The sequence below is a fragment of the Gallus gallus genome, chromosome 2 (genome assembly GCF_016699485.2).
Source record: "Gallus gallus isolate bGalGal1 chromosome 2, bGalGal1.mat.broiler.GRCg7b, whole genome shotgun sequence".
NCBI classification, from domain to species: domain Eukaryota; kingdom Metazoa; phylum Chordata; class Aves; order Galliformes; family Phasianidae; genus Gallus; species Gallus gallus.
The window spans coordinates 2,520,792-2,543,518 of record NC_052533.1 but is presented as its reverse complement, the minus strand read 5'-3'; the positions used below and the strand labels follow the sequence as shown (position 1 = coordinate 2,543,518).

At 44.2% G+C, this 22,727-nt stretch overlaps 1 protein-coding gene across 4 annotated transcripts in view; it reads left to right on the top strand.

The window, feature by feature from the left end:
- The window catches only part of WNT3A (Wnt family member 3A), a 90,881-nt gene that overhangs the window by 28,704 nt on the left and 39,450 nt on the right, over positions 1 to 22,727 (top strand). For all 4 annotated transcript variants that reach the window (NM_001398207.1, NM_204675.4, NM_001171601.3 and 1 more), the window contains exon 2: positions 18,807 to 19,048. In NM_001398207.1, the coding sequence (NP_001385136.1) occupies positions 18,807 to 19,048 (242 nt within the window). The remainder of the gene's footprint in view (positions 1 to 18,806; positions 19,049 to 22,727) is intronic.

The following is a 22,727-nucleotide window of genomic DNA, read 5'->3' as shown; positions in this document are numbered from 1 at the left end:
CTGGGATGGGTTAAAAGCAGGAGGGACAGCATTGTAAACCCATGATCTTATCCACCTTTCATCCATCCAACTATTTATATGGCTGCAGATATAATACCATTGTCTAAGGCAGATCTTGGTGCTCAGCCCTTTGAGGGCTCATGGTGAAAGCTCCTCTGATCAGACAATTTTATAGCACTTGGTGATAGGGGTCTTTATGGCCTGAAGCCATGGGCCATCTTGGGCCTGATTGTGTCAAATTCCTTACCTAAAACAATAAGGATGTTGAGTCACTACTTGGGTGGGAAGTCTTCAAGGAAAGCCAAGTACGATTCTGTCACTTCAGGACCATTATGACTGTGATGTCTGAGTTACACCTGGTCACTCCTTCATCAAGTCTAGTATCTGTGTTTTAGATACAGCATTTAGAAAGATGTCCAGGGTAGCCTTTTCTAAACCTCCCATAGTCCACATTCAGACCACTGTTCTTAGACCCTAGGGGAAGTTATAGGTGTATACTATGGCATTTGAGATCAATAAAGTAACAAATAACCTGAATCACAGAATCACAGCATCGTAGAACAGCCCAAGCTGGAAGACACCCTTAAGGATCATTGATTCCAACTCCTGGCTCTACACAGGATCATCCAAAAATCAGACTAGGACTCTAGTTATCTCTGAGTCACTAGAAAGAAGCTCTGTTCTCTTGTGTACGTGACTAGATTCAACCTAGCGTCCACTTTCTTCGTTGTCTGCAAAGGGAGGAATGATGTAGCAGGTTTGGAACAGAGATGGTATGAATCCATCATTGCTCTCTCAAACATAGATGACGCAGAAAGAATTTTTTTATCCAAGCAGGATATTGCAGTGTGTTATCTAATCACAAGCACTTCCCTGGGCTTCCTCCAGCTTTTCAATACAGATATGGTATTTTGGTAATGCCCTCACCAGTGCTGTGTGCAGAGGGTATATTCTCTTCCGTCCTCACTCCCTACCCAGCCTGTTGTGCTCATAATTTATGTTGTGGGAGTCAGTGGCCCAAACCCCCACCTTCCCTTGGAGTCTCAGCATGTCTTATGCCACTCTGCCACCTGCATTTGGGGCACCACAGTGGCTCTATTTGGGCACAACCCGATCCCTTGCTGCTCTCTCCAACTCCTCCTCTCCCCCTGGGCTTTAGTGTCCTACAGATCTTTTCAGAAATGATGTTCTAGAGGTTTTTTTGGACCACTGGTTCATTTTTCTTTTGGAAGACCTCATAGAATTTCTGATAGAAACAACCGCCCCGATGCTAATTGCCAAGCAGAATCATAGAGAGCTGCCAGCTGTGCATCTATTTATTATGTACTGTGTTCATCCTACATATTATCATTTAGACTTCTTCATTCATTCTTATTCTTTATATTCTGGCAAGAGTGCTGTCTCAGCAGGGTTACTTTTATCACCTATGTTTAGCAACTTCATCTTAAAACTCACATTTTGTTTAACCGTGGTTACCACCATTAAGTATATTACAGCTCTTTCATTCCCCGTGGGTTCAGCCTTTGTATCACCCATTTCCTTTTTAGTCCAGGTAACAGATTTATGGTTATCCATTTGCTACTTAACAATACAGGAGATTTGGCATTTGACCTATTTGGCATTCTCTTTTATTCCATCATCACTTTGGGATTTATTACAAATGTTAGCAGTGGCTGTCCAGAAATATCCTAAACTCCATCCTTTATCTCCTTGTTTATCTATACGTGACTAATTTATTATTAGGGACTATAAATGTATGTTTGTGTTTGTCTGTATCTTTGTATATTCCCTAATCAGGCATTAAACAATAATTTATTGGTCTTTCTCTTCTCTAACGCTACTTACTAGTCATGGATTATTCACTGATGACTTGAGCTTCCCTTATCACTTATCTGCCTTACTTAGTCCTCATTTATATTCACTATACTCACAGTTTCCTGCTCTTCTCACACTGTTTCTGAGTGCATGTGAGAACAGGGAGAGTCTGAGATCCCCCGGCACTGAGCTAAGAGCTGTTGAGTGATTTTTTATCCCTCCCATGAGTTTTCACCTCTGCGTCCATTGTTTGGGAAAAGCACAGGAGTTTGCTTCACCTTTGCATGCCAGGCCATCCAATTTTCCTTTTACCCTTCCTGCCCTAAGTTGTGCTTCCATGCTCCCCTTTCACAGCCAAGGCAGAGGGATTAATTCCTTTTCCTTGCACAGGGCTAGGAAAAGTCTACGCTTTGTACCATGAGCCCTCCACAAATACATCCACAACAATTTCAGTCCCACTCCCAGCCTTCTGTCACTTAGCATCTAACCTTTCAAGATATTCCCCATCATTTATTAATTGTGATACATTAGCCGCTGCCAGATCCAAGGAAGCCGAAAGGTTCGTTGTCCTAATCACTGAATGCACATCTAGCAAGAGACAGTCCCTGCCCCGGAGCACTTCAAATCTAATCTGAAGAGACAGGAAAAAAGGTGGGTGAAATGAAGAATTATGAGTATGCCACATGTTAGCAACTCCTTGCCCCGGATCCCTGGCAGCTTTCCAGCCCCGAAAAGGGACCCGACTGCAGGTCACCACCTCAGCAATGTGGGTTGGGGGGGTGGAATGCTCTCTGCTCTGATTTTGACGCCAGCGAGGGACTTTTTAGGGGGCATTTGCTCCGCATTTCTGCAGCTGGGGAATCGAAGGGAGCTTTCCTCTTCTCCCTGCTGAGATTTTGACGTGTGTGGACACAGAGGAGGAGCGGGGTTTGCTTAGGCAAGGCACCAGTGCTGACTCCTGCTATTTTGCTAACTGCGAGCTTCGTTTTCTGCTTGCTGCTGCCTCTCATCCTACCTCATTCCTGGCCTCTTTTCTCTCTCTCATTCGCACCTTCGTATCCTGCCTGACTGCAGACAGTGTGTTTTCTACAGCTGGAATCGGCTCCTTGACATTTCTCCATAAAGCTCTTAGCACAATGGGAGCCCTAATCTTAGACTCAAGTTCAAGGCATAATAGTCATAATTATCATTATTATAACAATGATGGAAAGATTTAGAGAAAGCAGGAAAAAAAAAAACAACAACAACAAAACCTGTTGCTAACAGCAAGGAAAGATCAGGCTGATCCTGGAAAGAGGTGTGCATGAGCAACTTTTATTCACCAGATAGGCTTCCTACTCTATCTACCTACTGCAGGGAACCTGCTTTAGCAATGGGGTTGGACTAGATGATCCCCAGAGGTCCCTTCCAACCCCTGTGATTCTGTGAGTCCCCTTCCAATGTGGCACATCACTGTGCTCCAGTCACACTCTTTGTGATGGAGCATGTTGTAGGGGCTGAACAAGCAACTGGATGCAGTTACAAAGAAGTGCAGGAAGGTGCTTTACCTACACACAGGTGTATGAAAACCAGGGAGTGGATCACAGGCATCCACCCAGGCTCATCAGCAGAGGGTGGCCGAGGCCTCATGCAGAGAGCAGTCAGCGTTTGGCCACTTACAGGGTATGTAGGACGGGGTTAACAGCCAACGTGGGCACGTAGGGCTTTCTCCCTCTCCCTTGTTTCTTCTGAGCACACCAGATAAATAGCTCCAGGTGAAGGCCTGCCCATTCTTTATGAAGCAAAACGTGCTGTCGGTGTAAGGAGGCGAATCTGTGGCCCGGGGCACCATGTGCAATGTAATGTGTCTTGAGTCCCTTGCACGGGCTTGTTTGAAATATGTGTCAATAACACCAGCAGCAGCAGCTTGCTGCTCAGAGAGCAAAAGGAGGTTGGCGTGGGGAGCCGAGGGGAAAGCAGCATTGGGGTGGGGGAAGTAAGACCCCATCCTGCCCGGCGAGACTCTTAAAAATCCTGCAAATCTTCCCCTCCCTCCCCACCAGCAACTCCCTCATGGGTTGGTGAGATCACCCTCACTGCAGTGAGTGCAGAGCAGAAGCACTTCCAAGAGCGCTCCAGCATATTTTCTTGCGAACTCATTTCCAGCAGAGGGAATAAATCTCTTGCAGGGAGTAGGTGAACCTTCTAATTATTGTTTTTAAGGAAGCAAACCAAACTCATACTAAAAATTATAGAAGGAGACTGACTTCTTTCACCTCATAGCCTCCTGTTCTAGGCAACATGCAAGTCTCACCCATTTTGGAAGACTCCCATTAATACCTTCAGCACCTGTGTCAAGAAAGTCATATTGCTCTTCCATGAGCACCTACAATGCAGCCCATAATTGCCACCTTTGCCACAAGCGATTGGCTCCAGCAGCAGCAGCAGCTCTTGCCAGTGAAGGTGGTTAGCCATTGGAGCACATCCCCAGGGGAACTCGTGGATTCCCCATCTCTGGGTGTTCTGGGGTCAAGACTGGGTACCCTTTTGAAAGAGCTGACTCAGCCAAAACAAAGTTCCTGGGTTTGTTGCAGGTGAATCCTGTGTCTGAAATGCAATGGTCAGTGACATCAAGGAGATGAGCAAAGGGGTAGTCGAGGTTGGAAAGTATATAAATTGATGAGTCAATAAGATTACAGAGTTGCTGAAGTGAAACTTGAAAGAAAGAGCATGTGAGATTTCTTGTTGGTGGTGATTTCTTTAAGAATTTCTGAGGAGTTTCCAGACCTTTGCAATGCTCTCTCAACAGTTTCCCTGCTCTGGTTCAGAAAAGCTTTCTTACAAAGAGACAAGTGAAGGGAATGCTGCTGAACCTTCACTTCAGTGTTGTACGTCTCAGTGAGAGTCCTGGACTACAGTGGGAACTGCTGGTTTTAGGTGCCTCTTCCTGCATTTGTTACACTTCCCATGGAGGACCTCCTACTTCACTTCAGTCCCCCTTCTGACCTCAGTCAGTCTCTATGGAGCTCCACCAGATCCAAGTCTTTGCTTGGCCAAAGAGTTTGGTATGGGTGAGTACCAACCTTGACCGTGCTACTCTGGGTTCAAGGTTGGATTCATCTCATTAAACACCCCCAGTATCAGTAATTCATATCTGAGTTATACTATCTGTCGAGTGGAATCCAGCATTTTACTTTGAATCATAGAATTTTAGAATTGTTTGATTTGGAAGAGACCTTTAAAGGCCAACTAATCCAACGCCCCTGCAAAGAACAGGGACATCTACAGCTTGATTAGATTGTTTCAAATTGAAACAGAATCTAAACTAGGCCAGATGACTTGTGTTTTAATTATGCTCTTTTCTCTCCCATGGCTGTTTGGGAAACGTGGGATGGCTCGCTCCAGTCTTTGCTTTAGACTTCTGCATAACACTGGGCTGAATCCCACTCAGTCCAGTGGGCCACATCAAAGCATCCACTTTCACCATAGATTCCAGACAGTGTCCACGACACCCACATGGGGCTGGTAGCTTCCACACAGGTCCTACAAGAAGACCTGTCCTACACACAGGTGTTGTGGCACCTGGGTGCCAGATAGGATCCCCATGGGCAGCTGTAGGGGTATGACACATCCACGTGCAGCCAGTCAAACTGCATCTTGAAATGTCTCCCCAGGTTTTGCATAGTTGACCCACCTAGTTCTGGGCTTCTAATTTCCAGATATCATTAATATTAGTAGGAAAAAAAAAAGATGTAAGAGAGAGCTCCTTTGGGGCACCCAATGTTTCTGGCGAAGCTTGGGTGTGCTAGGACAGAGAAATTGTAAATTGTGCCTCCACTGACTGGGATGTGTCAATAGGTGTGTCTGTGCGTGGGCAAACAGAGAAAGGGAAGGGAACAGGAGGCAGAAAACATCTGATGGTGGCATCGGGGATAAACATGTGCTTGTGTTCATGGCTTTGCTCTCATGGCCACGTTCAGCCTTGCAGCCCAACAGTTAAGGAATAGGCTGTTCCTTCAAGAAAGCTGTCTTTGTCCACTTGATTTAGTCACAAATGAGGTAATGTTCAGTAGCTGAAGCGCTTAGAAACCTTTAAAACCCTGACATCTTTCTGCTGTCAAATCTCCAGACATCGCTGAGTCACGTAAATTAGTTTATCCCGTTTTATCCCTGCTAAGCTTTGGACCTTAATAATAATTTGTGAAAAGGAGTACCATTAATTAATGATTTGAGCACATCAACGCTCTGATGCAAATGCTTTGTTCCAAATAGTACACAATGCTTTGTTGCAAGTAGTAAAATCAAGAGTTGTGCAAGGCCTTCTGAAGTATGAAGGCTGTATGCCACTTAATATATTGCTTCTCTACAAACCCTGAAAACTTCATACATCTGTTCTCCAGGCAACACGGAATGTTGAAAACTTCTTTATTTCTTTACCAAAATGAGTTGCTGTAATTCTGATTTGTTCAACTGAGTACTTCAGGCCAGTCAAAATATCTCAAGATTTGTACTTTTCAGTGTTCTAAAGCACACGAGATTAATAATTATATTAATAATTATGAAGCTAAAAATTGTTGCAGTGTGGAAAATGCAAAGAATGAGCTGCTTGTACTGAAACAAAATATTTCATTGTGTTTGAAAATAAAGAAAAAGAACTCTTGAAAAGTGAATGTTTTAACTAAATCTCACCTAGTGAAAAATCTCAGGTAGATGACTGTACCAATAGGAAGGAAAAAACACTGTGATGGTTCAGGTTTCCCTGCATCACAGAAGAAAATGGCAAACATACACAAAAAGCTTTGGGGAGTTTATGTTTTGAGGATTTCAGTACAATCTCATCCAGAGCTCCAGGTTTTGATTGAATATGAATGGAAAAGAAACGCAGGGGAATATTCTGGCGTAATTTCTGTCTCTGTCCCTCCTACAGAAGGCACCACTTGTTATTTAGGATCTGATCCTTGGGCATGGGATTATCTGCAGGATGAGCAACCAGGGCCATTGCTATGCAGCTCTTTAGTGCGACAGATCTGCCTCTGTTGCATGAATAGAGCAGTGAGCTCCAGCTGAGGAGTGCTGTGTGGTTTCCTGTGGCTACTTGGGCTCCTGGTCAATGTCCAGAAGTTCCATATGAGGTTTTCTAGGGAAGTGGTGGAGTCACCATCCCTGGAGCTGTTCCAGAACCGTGGAGATGTGGCACTGAGGGACGTGGTCAGTGGCCACAGTGGGGTGGGTTGGTGTTGAACCTGGTGATCTTAGTGGTCTTTTCCAACCTTAACGACTCTGTGATTCCATGAGATCTGTGGGTTGATTTATTTTCACCCGTAGAGCTTCCTTCCCACAGCCTCCCGTTGTCACTGCTCAGATCTCCTGCGAAACGTAATTATGAACATTGCATAATCCCCCAGCAACATCAGTGCATCAGTTCTGCAGGTAACAAGGAGAAATCCAAGCTGGAAGGAAGCCACCTGCTAAGCTGAGTGACCCTGCAGCTTTATTATTATTATGAAGAGGAGGGCTCGTCTCTGGTTTCTAAAGTAAACACAGGAGGCATCTTGGCACGGGAGCGTGCAGCAGAGAGCTGGGATTGCTTTCCCAAATTCTTGGCTGCTTCCCTCGCTGCATGTCAAAGCTGGTATCTTTGCCTAATAGTGATCACCCCTCTGCGAGCTGATCACTATCTGGCAGCCTGTCTGCATTTCCCCAACCACTTTCAGAAAGAAATCATTAGGGCTGCGGTGCTGCGCAGAGGTCTGCAGGTGCAGCTCCCAGATGTTGCAGGCTCCATACCCCGAGCACAGAAGGGAAAACCAGCCCATTGCTATGGTCGTTGCTCTTCATCCTGCCTCTTATTTCATCCTCCCAGTCGGAGATTTGGGGTTAGCTTTTCCTGCTCTCAGGACCCACTTTTGCTCCTCTAAACCTACACACACATCCTATCTCAGCCCAGCTTCTCCCCTGACCACCACCAGCCTTCTTTCAGCCAGCCACTGGCTCACCAGTCTCACTGAGAACTTCCTAGGCTGGAGAGTGGTTATGCCGTTCTGAGGAACATCAAGGCACCACATCTGCTGAGTCACCTGGAGAAGGAACTCTTCGAAACTTGGCTCCTGGTGTGTGAGCACCAAACTCCAGTACTTTTAGGGAAAGGAAACAGGAGAAGAAAGCTCAGCCCTTCTCTGTGGTGGTGATGGGTTGGTCATGGTGGTGATGGGTTGACCGTTGGAACGAGATGATCTCAGAGGTCTTTTCCAACCTTAGTGACTCTATGATTCTGTGGTCTGGTGCAGTAGTTCTCCCGTCTTCTTGTAGAGAATAGGTCTGGGTCAGTTGCTTAGTGAGTCAGCAGGCTGGAAGAGTTTTTCATTCAAATCACCCTTTTTGGGCAAATAGCCTTGGAGATCTTTAGAGTGAGTGGCCTCTTTTAGTCCAAAGAAGATGGCAAAGAAAAGCAAGCTGCTTATGAATAGATTCATATTCACCTATCTATCTGTCTGTCTATCCATCTATATGGCTTCTCATCTCAGAGACTGATTTAATGTTATGCTGTTGACAGAGACATAGAAATTTTGGGAGTTTTCCTCAGGAAACCAAGAAAATTAGGCTGCTTTATGCCTGAAATGTCCCTGCCTGTTCCAGCCAGATCAGAATAAATTTGGGAAAATGACAGAGATCCAGTGCATCCATTTCAGCAGACAAGATTTATCCACAAGCAGTGGTAGAGAAGTCAGCACTGCAAAACGAAGTTAATCTTTCTCTTTTTTTTTCCCTGCATCAAGTTTTATTGCTCTTGTTATTCTTGTTATTGCTCTGTTGTCAGAGAAGATCTTTGAGAAGATTTTTTTATTTCATTCTCAAAGTATATACAAATGCCAGGACTACACTGGCACTTTTCCTGTACCTTTGAGCGACTCATCAGTCCGTGCCTCCTTAATTTTACTGGGATCTAGCTGAAACATGTCAAAGAGACAGGAGGATATTTTCCAATGCAAAACAGCTTCTTTGCAATAAATAAATATATAAATAAATAAATAAAATTCCAGATTTTTCTTTTTTTAACTCCAGAAATCGCCATTGAATTCAAATAAATAAATAAATAAATAAATAAATAAATAAAAAGTTTTACAAGTGACAAAAAAAGAGGAAAAAATGATGGGTCTCATGGCTTCATGGCTAGGTACTGTGGAGCCTTGCAAAACTTGTTCTGATCTCTGAACAAGGGCTGACCTTCCCTTAGGTTGAGATGTTCCTTATGGCCTTTCGCATGTGTATTCTTTGTTGTATTAACAACACGTCTTTTGCTGCAGCCTTTCCAAAATAGAGGGAAGGAGAAGTTCAGGAGGTCTCTGCCTTACAGGGTTTTCCACTTTTTCCTTTTTTTTTTTTCCTCAAAAGACTAATACAGACCTGGAAATCTCTTGCATTTTTGGAGGAAAAATGTTTTTCTTCCCTGTCCAATTCTTATGTCCCTTTCTCATCTATGTTTGGGCCAAGAATCAGATGAGTATTCTCCCTAGCCCTACGTCCATTCTGTGTACAGAGGTGGTCTTCAAAGATGGTGTAAGCTGCATTCACACCTACACTGTGGCTTTGGAACAGCTGGTTTTAGCATTGATCTAGTTTGGAGCTTGTTGGAGGAATCGAATGAAATGAATCTGGTGACATTTTAGACCAAAGGAGGAGTAGACTCTATGCTGAGTTAATGATGGATGGGTGATATGAAGAGGCACAACCATAATTTATTGTGAAGTAGCTAAATGAAATTTTGATGGATAGTACTACTAGATTAAAAGCTCTTTGGGGCTTGTTACCTTTTTTTTCTTCAGTTCAGTAGTTCAGAATGGAAGCACCTTTTTGGAGACTCGAGCGTTTGATCTTTTCCCACAGAAATAAAATTATTTCATTAAGCTTTGAGTATTTTAAAGATAAAATGTTTTTACACAGTGTAAAGCTGTATGCAAAACAGCCCCCCATAAAACTGTGTTAAGGAAGGACAGATGAATATAACTCCCTGAGTGCTCAGGGAATGTGCCAAGCTACATTGATTTAAATCCCATTGATTACAGTGTTAACTTGAAACACAGACGGTAGGGCTTGTCTAAATCAATGCTTCCCACATTTTCCTTAACAGTATTTTACGAGCAGCACACAAAGTGTCCATGGGACTCATTTGAGTGAGAAGGGAAAAGAAAAAAGAGAGAGAGAGTGTAAAAGGAAGGAAAAACAAAGAGGAAGAAAGTTTATGGCTCCGTAAACAGCTGTAAGCAATGTCTCTGGTCGGGTCAGACCGGTCTGAGTTGACAAGGCAGTGTCTCCAATTATATAGCATGCTGTAGCCTGTAAAAATGAAATCAATTTGTTATTTTTCTGGGAGAACATTATAGCGTGAGTTCACACATTTGGTGAGCCTGATGACTCAGTTAGAGCCAAAGAGGGAATGCACAGACGTGTGTGTGTGTGTGTGTGTGTGTGTGCACAACGGGGCGAGGGTACGTGCATGTGTTGTAGGATCAAATGCATCTTCAAAAGGTGTCCTTGGAGGAATGGGTGAGAAGCATAGGTAACTTGGTGTGTGAGATGAGAGGATGGGACAGAGAAAATCATGCATAGGGCTACTTAACACCAGCACAACACAGTTTTCCATCCATGGTTCCCATTTCAAAATGGGCTCCATCACTGAGGAGCTTCAGGATAAAATTCCCCCAAGCATTTAAGCACTTAAGCAATTTAGAAGTCCAATTCCAATCTTCACAAGCATCTGAGGTCTCTGAGCCCAGTCCTCCGAGGTATTTAGCACTGACATAGCCCAGAACAGACCTCAGTTCAGGGGGATGAGTGCTAATGAGAGGTTTGTAACCACAACATATAATTTATATTGCTGATCATTTTAAAAAGTTCAGGTTGGGATGCTTTGGGGGCTGGAGGGAGAACTAGGAAGGGTAAGACTAGCCACACTCCTAATTATTATTGAAATTCATTGTAGGAGTCTAAATACCTATTTATACTGTAGACATTTTTCTAGTATTTGCCTAATATATTGCCTTCTCTCTTCCCTCTGTTCCACTAATTAATCACACCTGACCCAGAAAATCTGTGCTTTTTTTTTAAATGTAAAACCTGATCCCAGTGCCCAAGATGTACCCGTGCTACACAGGGCAGAAAGAAGCAAACACACACATGCATACATACTTTCCATTTGTCATGAAACCCTGGTAGGGGTTAGGCTGGGAGAAGTCAGAAGTGAGGCAGCAAAGGTGTTTACATGAAACTTTAAATTACTCTTCTTTCATTTGCAAGTAACTGTTGTTCCTCATCCCAGGTAAATTTATCCATCAGCAATATCATTAGATGAGTTCATTGTAACCACGAGATTTACAGCGCTCATAAACTGCAGTGTAGGTGGCAGATTAAAATGTTAAGGCTTATGCATCTCTAATACCACGTGCTGTGATCCTGGCAAACCTTATGAGGTAAATGGAGCTGCAGTGAAGCAGATCTCAGTGGGGAGACCTCCAGAGAGAAGACCCAAATGGGGAACGTGGTGTGGAACCAATATCAGGGTCCTGGAGCCAGGCTTGAAAACATGGTTTGAGGGGCCATTATTCTGCTGGATGGGTTGTTTTTCAGATGACATGTACATCAGAGGAGTTAATTGCCTTGGGTAATTAAAGAGTTCCTAAGACTTTTTGCAAGGAACCAGGTTGTTAATACTCGTATTCTCTCCTGTTCCCTTCTGCTGTGTAGATCCTAAGGGAAGACAAAGTCAAAGCAACATCTCTTGCACTCAGAGTGGAAGGTGCTGAGTGTTGTGGTGTGCCTTAGTTCCTGTGGGAATTTACTGTCCCGGCCAAACCTCAACTCAAATAATTATACACAGCCTTCTTAGCATCCACACGAAGTTGCCATTGAGTCTGCTGTTTTCCAAATCTAGACCCAAATTGTTGGACCTAGATTTGGAAGAAGCTGCCATGTTCACGTTAGAGAGAGCTGCCACCCATCACCGAGCAAAGGCTTCCCTCAGTGTCCTCCTAGGAGCCCTCAGGCACTTCTGAGGTTCAGCGAAAATGGGTGAGATTCCAGCTCTCTCACTTCAGCTAAAAACAAGGCGTCTAATTTACGCTCATCGCCCAAGCTTTTCCCCAGCCAGTGCTGCCTCCTGGGCATCTCCATGATTCAGCCCACCTATCTGAGGCAGCTATCTTAGGATGGGCCCGATTGCCCTCTGGAGGTGCTGATCCCGCTCCATGGACTCGAGGAGAGTGCTAACTTGGCTGAGATGCCTAACAACTTTTAATGGTCAAAGTCGGGTGAGATGAGTCCCACGCTCAGAGATCCTCTGATGAAAGGTGCTAGAGAAATACAGTGCTGCATCATCATCACCATCGTTATTATTAATGCAGAGTAAAGGTGAGGGAATTATTCATGGGAGAAAAGTTACCTCCGTGTCTGTATATTTACAGGATCAGACCCAGCTACACAATTATGTACATACTTTCAGAGCTAGAACACACACACAAAATAATAATAATTAAATATAGCACTAGTCCTCACCTTTAAGATGAAAGAAAAGCTATTCTAACAACAGAATTGAAAAGAACAGTTAATCCAGAAGTTTTCAGCCTTTTTCTCTCCAGATCAGTAAAAAAAATCTGGAAGTTCAGCACAGTGAACGTTGGCTCACAACAGGCTAGGGTTTCTTCATTCCTTCTGTGGACCTTTCAGGAATAATCTGTAAATAAGAAAATGTTAATTGACCAGAAGGTAAATATACCACTGCAACTGCCATGATAGGCATTCACAAGTCATTCATTTATGTTCAGGCAGTTTTCAATTTTTCAATTTTTAAACTGAGATATCTTCAACTAAAGCAAATTTAAATTCTCATTATAAATTACATGTTAAATTGCTCAGATCTGGAGCAGTTTTCATGCCTAGAAGGGAATCAAATGCATCCAGAGGGAAAATAGTTAGCAGAATGATGTATTTTTCCATTTAAAATGATGGGTTTGGTTATGCTCCCTTCCCTTTCTTTCTTCATTTTTTTTTTATTTGGAAAACTAGTGGTTTTCTGTGAAAATGAACACAGATCTATTAATTTTTCTGTCTGTCTGCCCATCTGATCTCTGATCTGGTGATTCAAGTCTACAGAAGTGTTTCAGAGAGCCTGGAAACTGGTGTATGCCATAGAAGTGGAAAGGAAGAAATGATAGGTTTATCTACCTCTCCTACACCTAGTCCCTATCTCCGATGGAAATGCTTTTGGGTACCTTACTAGCTTCCATCTGTGCATGTTGGATGGACACCACGCTCTTCTTTATGCATTGCTGCCCTGTAAGGCACCCTGTCTTTCTGGGAACTCAATCAAGGTTAACGTACAGGTCCTATTCTTTGAGTGTCTTGAACACTCAGGTGCCACTGACCTTTCAGAGCAGCCTCATTTTTTTTTGGACAGTTCAGAGTCTCCTAACAGCTATGTCCTCCCCAAACATATTTTTAGCACCTTCAGATGCATGCAGTTCATATGTCTTGACCTCAGCAGCCTGTAGGGATGATGGTTAGGGCACCACTGGGGGCCAAATTTGGGTGCTGTAGGGTGGAGTAACAGCTGTGCCCACTCATCACCTGCAAGCAGCTTTTCTGTGAGCTCTTGCCTAGTAGCAGGGCATGTGAGACGATGCTGTGTTTTCCTTATAGGACCTATGGAGGTCCTGACAGGACCTATGGAGACTTCTCCAGCCACCTTCCTCATTTCAGTCTTTTAAGTTTCATGATGCTGAGTGCATTGTGAGCGTGTATCATTTTGGATAGACAGCTCTGAGGAACTGCAGGGACTAAACAAAAATGAGGGAAAAAAGAAAAGAGAGTGAGGTGAACCTCTGGAAATCTGAATGGGTTGTGAGAGAGGATTTGGAGCAGTTGTGTCATCCTCCTGCTAGGGAAGCCCATGCAAAGGGAGCAGAGTGGAAAAAGACCTAGTGTATCTGGAAGTGAACATTAATTCCTTCGAATATAAGCAGATGGGCATCCTTTGACTTAACTTCTGCTGCAACTGTGCATCTGTATAAGACAAAAGAACCAGTGTAACTGCTAGTGCTCAGTTTTCAATATTCAGTGGGGAGTTAAGTGCTCTCTGGTCCTTATGCTGGGTTGCTGCAGAGACGTTACACTCTCGCTGTACAAATTCAATTAAAGCAGTGACTTTACCTGTGTCAGGGATCCCAGAAGGACATCCGCTCTCGGCAGCACTTGGAGCCAGCAAAAGGCCTCTCCAAGATGAATAGCAAAACAGAGCCTCTACAGAGTTCAAGAATAACAGAATTCAGGAAGAGGCAAGTAGGTGTACGCGCCTCTACATGCTGCACCTGATGCGTCAAGGACTTTTGATAGTCCGCACTGAGAAGGTAGTGACCTTGAAAAGTTGGTAGAGTGGTGCTGTACAGCAAGGTCATCCAGAACTGAAGCCTTCTCTCTTTTTTTTTTTTTTTTTCATTCTGAAGAACCTATGAGAATATATTTCCTGCATATTTCTTCCTCATAAACTGACTGAGGTGTCCATTCCAAGAGGGAGAGTACGTGTAATTTATTAAGAAGGTGGCCAGGTACTTATCTACAACCACTCTGCTGAAGGAGCAGATAGACTGAGATAAGGGAAATGAAGAGCTCTCTAGCTTTGCTGGCAAAAAAATGCTCACTGGAGGTTGAATTAAACACTTCAGGGCATGCAAGGCTTAAAGATAAGCCAAGAACTTCGGCTGTGGACTTACAGAATAGTGTTTTCATGGCTCCTACTGAGCTAATGGCAAGAAAAAGCTAATTGGTTTGAAAAGAATGGCTCTTTGACCCTTTCCCTTGGGTTAAACATGAGCAGTACCTGTAAGGGGAATCAGCATTTTTGTCAACATGGGAGCTTCACGAGTTCTCCAGTGAAATAGATGTTGGTGTCAATGCATCCAGAAAGAGATGCTGCTTAAACAAGTTGAAGATGATGCCTGGTTAGACCACAGTATTCACCACTTGGCCCATTTCTTGACACCATATTTTCAAAATCACCATTATGTAGAAGACGGCTTTGAAACAGATCGTAGGAGAACGGGAAATGCAAAGAAAACAGATTTGATCATTGGAAACAGGGGAATGAAAGATGGGAGCTACCAGAAAGTTGAGTAACACTGAAATGAGATTATGATCTTTATAGTCTTTCCAGGTCTTTTCTAATGGTTTTGGTTGTTGTTTTTCAGGTGTCGGTGTTGATGGGTTTTGTTTGCTTGCTTGGGATGGGTGGGGTTAGAAGGTTCATAAGGTTCATATCTTGTCATCAGTCTCCTAAAGATGAATTGACCCTAGAGAGATGGATGAAGTATTTACATCTGTATTCTGGTAGCAAATTAGAGACCAAAAGAGGGTGCTCTAATTGACGTTACCACACTCCGGAGTCTCGAAGTAAGAAAGGAAAAGGACTGTACCTCACTGTGTTTAGCAGCAGAGGCACTGTGCATGGACGGATGTTGAGATTCCACCCTGTAGCTCCGACTGAAAGTCAAGTGACTGCACACTCCAAATTTACATTCACTGTCTCAGTGCCTGATGACGCCTTGAGAACAAGACTCTTGCATGAGATTGTCTTTTGCAGATTAAACTTTCCAGACTGTAACACAGATCAAAGTAAGGTGTGACTGTTTCCCTGCTGCATTGAGGAGGGAGCAGTGTGAAAAGCAATTAAAAGTATTTCTACATGTTTTTAATTTTTATCTTAGATGATCTTCCCAACAATGGAAAGGAACAGTTGAGGGCACCAACCTGTAAACTCCCCTTCCTATGATTTGTGTTTTCACTGTACCACTGCAGTAACTTCCAGAAGACATAGAGGCATGAGTTTGGCTGTTCAGATAAACTGAAGTTTAATTGGTGTCCTAAAGTTTCATCTAGGTTCTGTTGAAGTGGCTGAAGAAAGTCCTCCTCCTGGCTTCACAACATGGCATACCCAGCTTACAGCAGGTTGAACCTACCTCAATGGATATTTTGTTAGGAAAGCTTTGGGATGTATGCTGGTGACTTTAGTTGATGTGGGAACAAGCTCTGTAAATATTTTAACCCAAGTTAGCTTTAGGTACTGGAAGGAGCCATCCTAGACTCTCGCTATTGTCAGTGGAGGAACTATTCTCTGAAGGATGAGTCAGAGCAACTGTTGGTGCTCTTTTCTGGAGGCTTCAGTGAAAACACCTATTTCTCCTCACTGTTTGTAGAGATAAGGGCCATCTAACTTCAGAAGTTAAAGTATTCTAAGTTGCCTTCTGGGAATAGCTCCTATCTCCCATGCATTTGGGCTGTGAATAGACTTGGAGTTGGAGATGTGGCACCCTAAGTCTCTGCATGCCCAGCAAGGCCATAGGGGCAACACCCTAAGCAAGCCCCTGCAGCCTGAAGTAGTGTTTCAAAAGGTGTCTTTAGTCCATCAAGTGTGATCCAGTGTTTTGTTTATAGCTTGACGATTAAATTAAAAGTACACTGTGAAGTCAAAGTGAAAACACCCTTTGGTCTGGCATGGGATCCATTCACAGGTGCTTTTCTGCCACTAGATTTTCCCTGAATTAATCAAAAGTTCAAGAAAACCCACATCAAGATGCACAGATAGGGAAAACAAGTTAGCTGGGTCCTTTCCTTGGCTTTCTCCTGTGGGCTCCTGTCTCCTGCAGGGACTCACCTCCTTCCTACAGCTTGGGTCTTTGCACAGACTTCAGCACAGCACTCACCTTTCCTGGGTGGGAAATTTTAAGGAACTCAGCCATACCTGTTGTTAGATGTAATGACATGATTCACCTGGAGACTTCTGCAGTGCAGACACATCCCACTCAACCGCTCACCCAGGGTTCATTCTCTCCAGTCTAGCCAACACAGTCAATGGAGGCAAGGCCATGATTCACCTCATCCTAAGCAGATGTCTAAAATGGGGCAGATGAATCGTACCCTAGAAACGCCTGTTTCTCTCCTCTGACTGATTACAAAGGCAGACTGGGGTGTGTAGATCAGCTGGAGACATAAGAAGGTAAATGAGATGAGCACAACTCCTAGTCAGTGTGAGCTACCTGCCTTCCTCCTATTGGGAAGAGGCAGGCACTTCTGGAGGGCAGTCCATAGTTGCCTCATATTCCCTCCCTACAGTGGGAGGAATTGTCCTTCAGTGTTAGGTGAGATGAATCTTCAACTCAAACGGCAGCTGAGATGGAAAGAGGCCCCTAACTTTTGGAAATCAGCTGAAAAATTTTTGCTTTCGCAGACACCTTTCACCTTGTCCATCTAAAATTCATTTACTTGACAGTGTGAGAGCAAAAGAGAGGGAAGACGTGTTCCCTGAGTGCCTGCTGATAATTCAAACACGCCAGGCTGTTCCCAAATGAAAACCACATAGCAAAAAATATAAATGAATGTAAACAGAAATACACGCTGCCCAGGCAGGTTTCTGTTTGTCATTAATTCTGAGCAGAAAAGTCAGTCAAGAGATTTAATTAGAAGAATAGGAAATTATACTCTAAAAATCCCTTCAGTTTTAGTAATCAAGGTTATTATTAGAAGCACCAGTAAAAACACTTTAAAAATTTATCTAATTAGCTACGTATCTGCTGATCTCTCTGCATAGCTGACTTGTTTGTCTCTAAGGCTTCAACCAACATAATGGTTCGTGGACACTCCTTTCAGAAGACTTCCATTTGGCTCAGTGCAGAATCTGCACTCCAATTGTTGTGGTTTTTTATTTTAGTCTGCTCGTTTTAACCGGAGCAATTCACAGACTGATGGCCAAAGCAGGTTTTACATATCCTCGTGACAGCACAGCAAAGCTGGGTTTTATGAAAATGCAACCCTGGTTTTGAAAATTCCCAGATTAAAACTGGTGTGAGAGCAAAGTGAAAATCTGCTGAACTAATATCCAGAGGCAGATTTCTAATACTTTACTTTTTTAAGCACTTCAGACTGACAAAGCCTTGCAAAGCACATGCCTGAACTAAGCAGGTGTGGAAATACTAAAGAGCAGAAAAATCTTTTGCAGAATGTACTTTCAGAGGGGTTACCAATGGAGCCATGGCTCCAAATTTCCATGCACCCTTGCACTGATGTTTCTAGTAACATAGAATCATAGAATCATAGAATGGCCTGGGTTGCAAAGGACCACAATCATCATCCAGTTTCAACCCCCTGCTATGTGCAGGGTCACCAACCAACAGACCAGGCTGCCCAGAGCCACATCCAGCCTGGCCTTGAATGCCTCCAGGGATGGGGCATCCACAGCCTCCTTGGGCAACCCGTTCCAGTGCATCACCACCCTCTGGGTGAAAAACTTCCTTCTAAATATGAGCCCAGTTTTTCATAAAGGTGGACAGCATTGATGTTGGACCAGCATTACGCTCAGTCAGGTTTTTAGAAGCTCTCAAGGTCCAACCTGCTCAAATCTTTCCAATCAGTCTCAGAAGTTACCTGGTAAGATTCAAGCATAAAGGGCACACAGATTAATTGGGTGGTGTTCGTCAATTTGTGGTGCTCTTCCAAAGTCTTGGAGCATGGTGTCTTCCACTGTCAGTGTTATTACCTTGTGTAGCTCTTTAAGTGCTTTTGACTCTCTGATCCCTGGGTTTCCTCAGCTGCAATGATTTCCAATAAAAATTGCATGCACTACTGCAAGCATGCTTGACTTCCACAGAAAGAAATGTGGCTTAACCTCTGTTTGCAAATGGAACTGCCTGCACGAGGTGAGCATCTTTGGGAAGAGGTATGATGATGAGAGAGTGAAGGAAAGGGAAGGAAAATATTAAAGGTAGAACTGATTGCCTGTTGGTCCTCTGGGAAACTTCAGGAGAGACATAATGATGTTATTTTGGAGAGAGATAGCAGTGGGAATGATGCTTTCTGGTGAGCGGGATGCACGGAGGAACTGAAGATGCTTATTTTCTGTCCCCATTCCTGGAAACCAAATACAAAGCTGAGTACCAGACTGACAGCATCTCTTTTCCTTGTGTTTTTTCCAGGTCCTTGGCGATTGGTCACCAGTATTCCTCTCTGGGGACTCAGCCCATCCTCTGTGGGAGCATCCCAGGACTGGTCCCCAAGCAGCTACGATTCTGTCGGAACTATGTGGAGATCATGCCCAGCGTAGCAGAAGGGGTGAAGATTGGGATCCAAGAGTGCCAACACCAATTTCGAGGGAGGAGGTGGAACTGCACAACTGTCAATGACAGCTTGGCCATCTTCGGACCTGTGCTAGACAAAGGTGAGCCCTGTGCCATGTGTTCGGTGAAAGCAAGGAGCATGGGGGAATAGCATCAAAGGTTTTGATAAACCCACTTGTTTCTGTGTGATAAAATTCCATGTAAAATGGGCTGGTGGAGACAGGACTGAATTTCATAAAAGGAGGCAAATGGCAGAGGCAAAGAAAAAATTGTGGGCACAAGACTCTATCCAAGCTTTTCAAACCTGATGCAGAGGCACCTGGTAGAGACAAGAAGAAATGTAAACCTTCTCATAGGGGTGACAAGCAAATCTGTGGCTCTCTGGTGTAAGGTGATGGGCTGCGGTGCAGTGTCTGAATGCAGTCATGGTTGGAGATGGTTCCTAGGGGTTGAACAAATTAGACATCCTCGCTGTTGATGCCGTAGTGGGATACAATGAAGATCAAGGGTCTGAGGAACTCACCCTCAGTTAATGGTATTGCTTTCACTGGGTTATGAATATGGCAAATTAAAACAAGTTCTGACATGGGGCATTCAAAAACTTGGAATAAAACACGTCTAATAGCTCCCATTTATACCAATGTTTTGCCCCAAGTTGTTGAATGGAGTGATGTTTGAGTACTTGGCTCTTGTTACCATCTGTTCTTTTCACCTATAAGTGAGCAGGGACCTATTTTGGCTCATAAGAATTGTTTTACTCTTCTTTGTCCTTGTAGTATGCCTTCAAATTCCAGTCTGGGCCTACATTTAATAATATACAGCGCTACAGCAGCCTGCAGAGAACAGAGCTATGATCTGTATTGCAGGGCTTCCACCAGCCTTAACAGGCAATGTACACACAGCCAACGGAGAGCGTGGTTTCAGCTGCTGGGTGGATACCATTACCCTGTTAGAGCTGGGACACAATGCTAACACCAGTGTCACCATTCAGGTTTATCAGAGATCAGCCCCGAAGAATTACACCTGTAGGAGCTGCAGTGTGGTGCGCTAAAGCCCATATCAAGGTGTCATATCACAGCGTTTGGCACAGAATTAAAGCAACCATTCCAGGTACATCACTCCTGGGTGACTACAGCATTTGAATTAGGTCAGCAGAGCAAAATATTTTCCCATAGGCACAAGCCCAGGGTGACTTTCCCAAAAGCATACACTGAGCACAGGGAGCGAGTGAGTCAGTTAACATAACACTTCTGTCTTGATGTCATAGAATCATAGAATGTCTTGGGTTGGAAGGGATCTGAAATCAGGCTCCCACCCCCTGCCATGGGCTGGTTGCCCCACACCAGCTCAGGCTGCCCAGCACTCATCCAACCTGGCCTTGAGCACCTCCAGGGATGAGGCATCCATACCCCCTCTGGGCAGCAGTGCCAGGGCCTCACCACCTTCTGAGTAAAGAATTTCTTCCTAACATCTGACCTGAATCTCCCCTCTTTTAGTTCAAAGCCATTTCCCCTTGTCCTGTCATCATCAGGCCATGTAAAGAAGTTGCTCCCCCTCCTGCTTATAAGCTCCCTTCAATACTGGAAGGGCACAATGAGGTTTCCCCGGAGCTTTCTCTTCTCCAAGCTGAACAAGCCCAACTCAAGGACACGTGGAACATCTTGGGTGAGATGCCTGATGTTGTCCTGTAGGAATGCAAGCAGGAGAGATCTTCACCTCCTTGCTGACCACAGGGGCCCTGATCCCACAAGCCTTATCTCACAGCTATGTCAGCATGAAGGGTCCGTCCTTGCTCGAGTCTGCAGGCTTTCAGTAACTGGGCGCAGCGAGGGAGAGAAGGCTGGGACGATTTCATAACTGAAGAATGTTGTTCCTTGAGGGAGAATCAAACCACCCTTCAGTTTTGCTTCACCTACAGCAGGAGGGGGGAGAAAAAACAGCTCAGTCACATTCTTGTGCGGCAGATCCCCCAGGGTAGGAACATATTTGAGCTCCTACCCAGAAAGAGAGAAGGAGAAACAGAGAGAGAGAAAGAAAGAAAGCAAAACTCTGTTTTGTGGCTGGAATTTTAAGTCACTCAAGATCCAACTTTAGCTCCCCATCTTTGTCAATAGGGGCCCTGTCTTCACCCCCCCAGCACCAACATAGTCACTAAAGCAACTCCTTTTTGCCTAACACGACTATCTGGACTTCTTTGATTGCAAAGGATTGATTTTAATGCCTTCAGGAAACACTTCCTAGGCCCCAGTCTCTCTGAGGTTGGCTCGCTGTCTGAGCTGCCCTTGCTGCTTTGCTATCTCATTGCTAATTCAAGGCTAGGCTTGAGTTGTGATTCAGCAGTGCCAAACTGTCACCAGACTGCTCCCCTTAAGAGCCATATTCTGATCTGAAACCAAACTCTTTTTCCCCATGAGCCTGTCTGTGGGAAGGAATCCCATCTGTTTTAGCTCCAACTATATGCACAGAAATATATATGTATTGTATATGTAGTGAATATATATATATATATATGCATTTAGCATATCTGTAGCCAGGATGAACAAATCACATATTAAACCACAGCGGTATTCAAGAGCAGATCACAAGGGAACAGTGATGTTCAGAGGATCCAGGCTGGCCTCTGTTTGGAGACAACATCTGACAGGTATGGCCCATGGCTTTCTAACTCAAGCCATATCAGGAGCAGAAGCCCCACAGCCCATCCAGCTATTCACCCCCTTGGTTTTGCCTGCCCTTGGCTATGGAATTCCTTATTCAAAGGGAACAGTGCTATCTTCTTCACTGCACAGTGGTATCTGCATGGGGAAAGATTCAGGCATCAGCAGGAGGTAATGTTGCCTTGGGGCTGTTGGAAGAGTTTTTCTCCTCCATTTGGTCTTGGTGCATAAAAGCAGCAGTGCAGTTTCAGGGAGAAAATTTCAGATAGGTGCCACTGTTGGGTCTTCCTTCTGAATCGCGAGGAAATGGGTTTTTCAGGTGTCCTATGCTGATGGGAGTACAGAGAACAGGATGCTCTTATAGGAAAAGAAGCAGGTCTGATCTCCTTGTTGAACCTACCCAGCTGCCCATCAGTCACGTTAAGCTGCTCCAGTCTCTAACCTCCCCAGAGTTCAAATCTCAGCTACTGTGCAGAGAACAGCAAGCTTCACTTGAGCTTTTCTAACAGAGCAAATTCTAGAGGAAAAAAAAACCTGTTCTCATTTGTTTCTTTGGGACTCATAATGTTTGGGGTTTTTTTTTCCATCTGTATGGTGTGAGGCAGTGAAGCAGACTGTGGATATAGGACACCGTGGATATGCGATGCTGAGAAACCATGCTAGGCACAGCTTGTGCCCAGCAACTTACCTGAGAGGTTGGGCTGTTTGTAAGGCAGTTTCTGTAGCTTTCAGTTTCCAAAGGATGAAAGAAAAAATGTTTAAGTTGTCTTCAAAAATATGCAGGATAAAAGTTTGGAGGTTGTCACAGAGGGACATGACTTCACCAACAACAGAAAGTGAACCATGCGACCCAACAGGCATTTTCCACCTCAGGCTTAAGTGACTATTGGGAGTGGTGCCACTTGACCTGTTTTTAACATTTAGGGACTGAAGACAGTGTTTATGGTTAAATTGTGGTGCGTTGTCTCCCCTCCAAGCACTGTGCAAGCTCTCTTTGAAACTCCCCTGGGCAGAAATATGAACCAATCTCAAGAGAAGGAACAAAATAAAAGCTTCTCATGGCCTTGTCTCTGTAAAGGACCTCAGCACATAATTAAGTCAAAATAAAAGTTTCCTCTGTCTC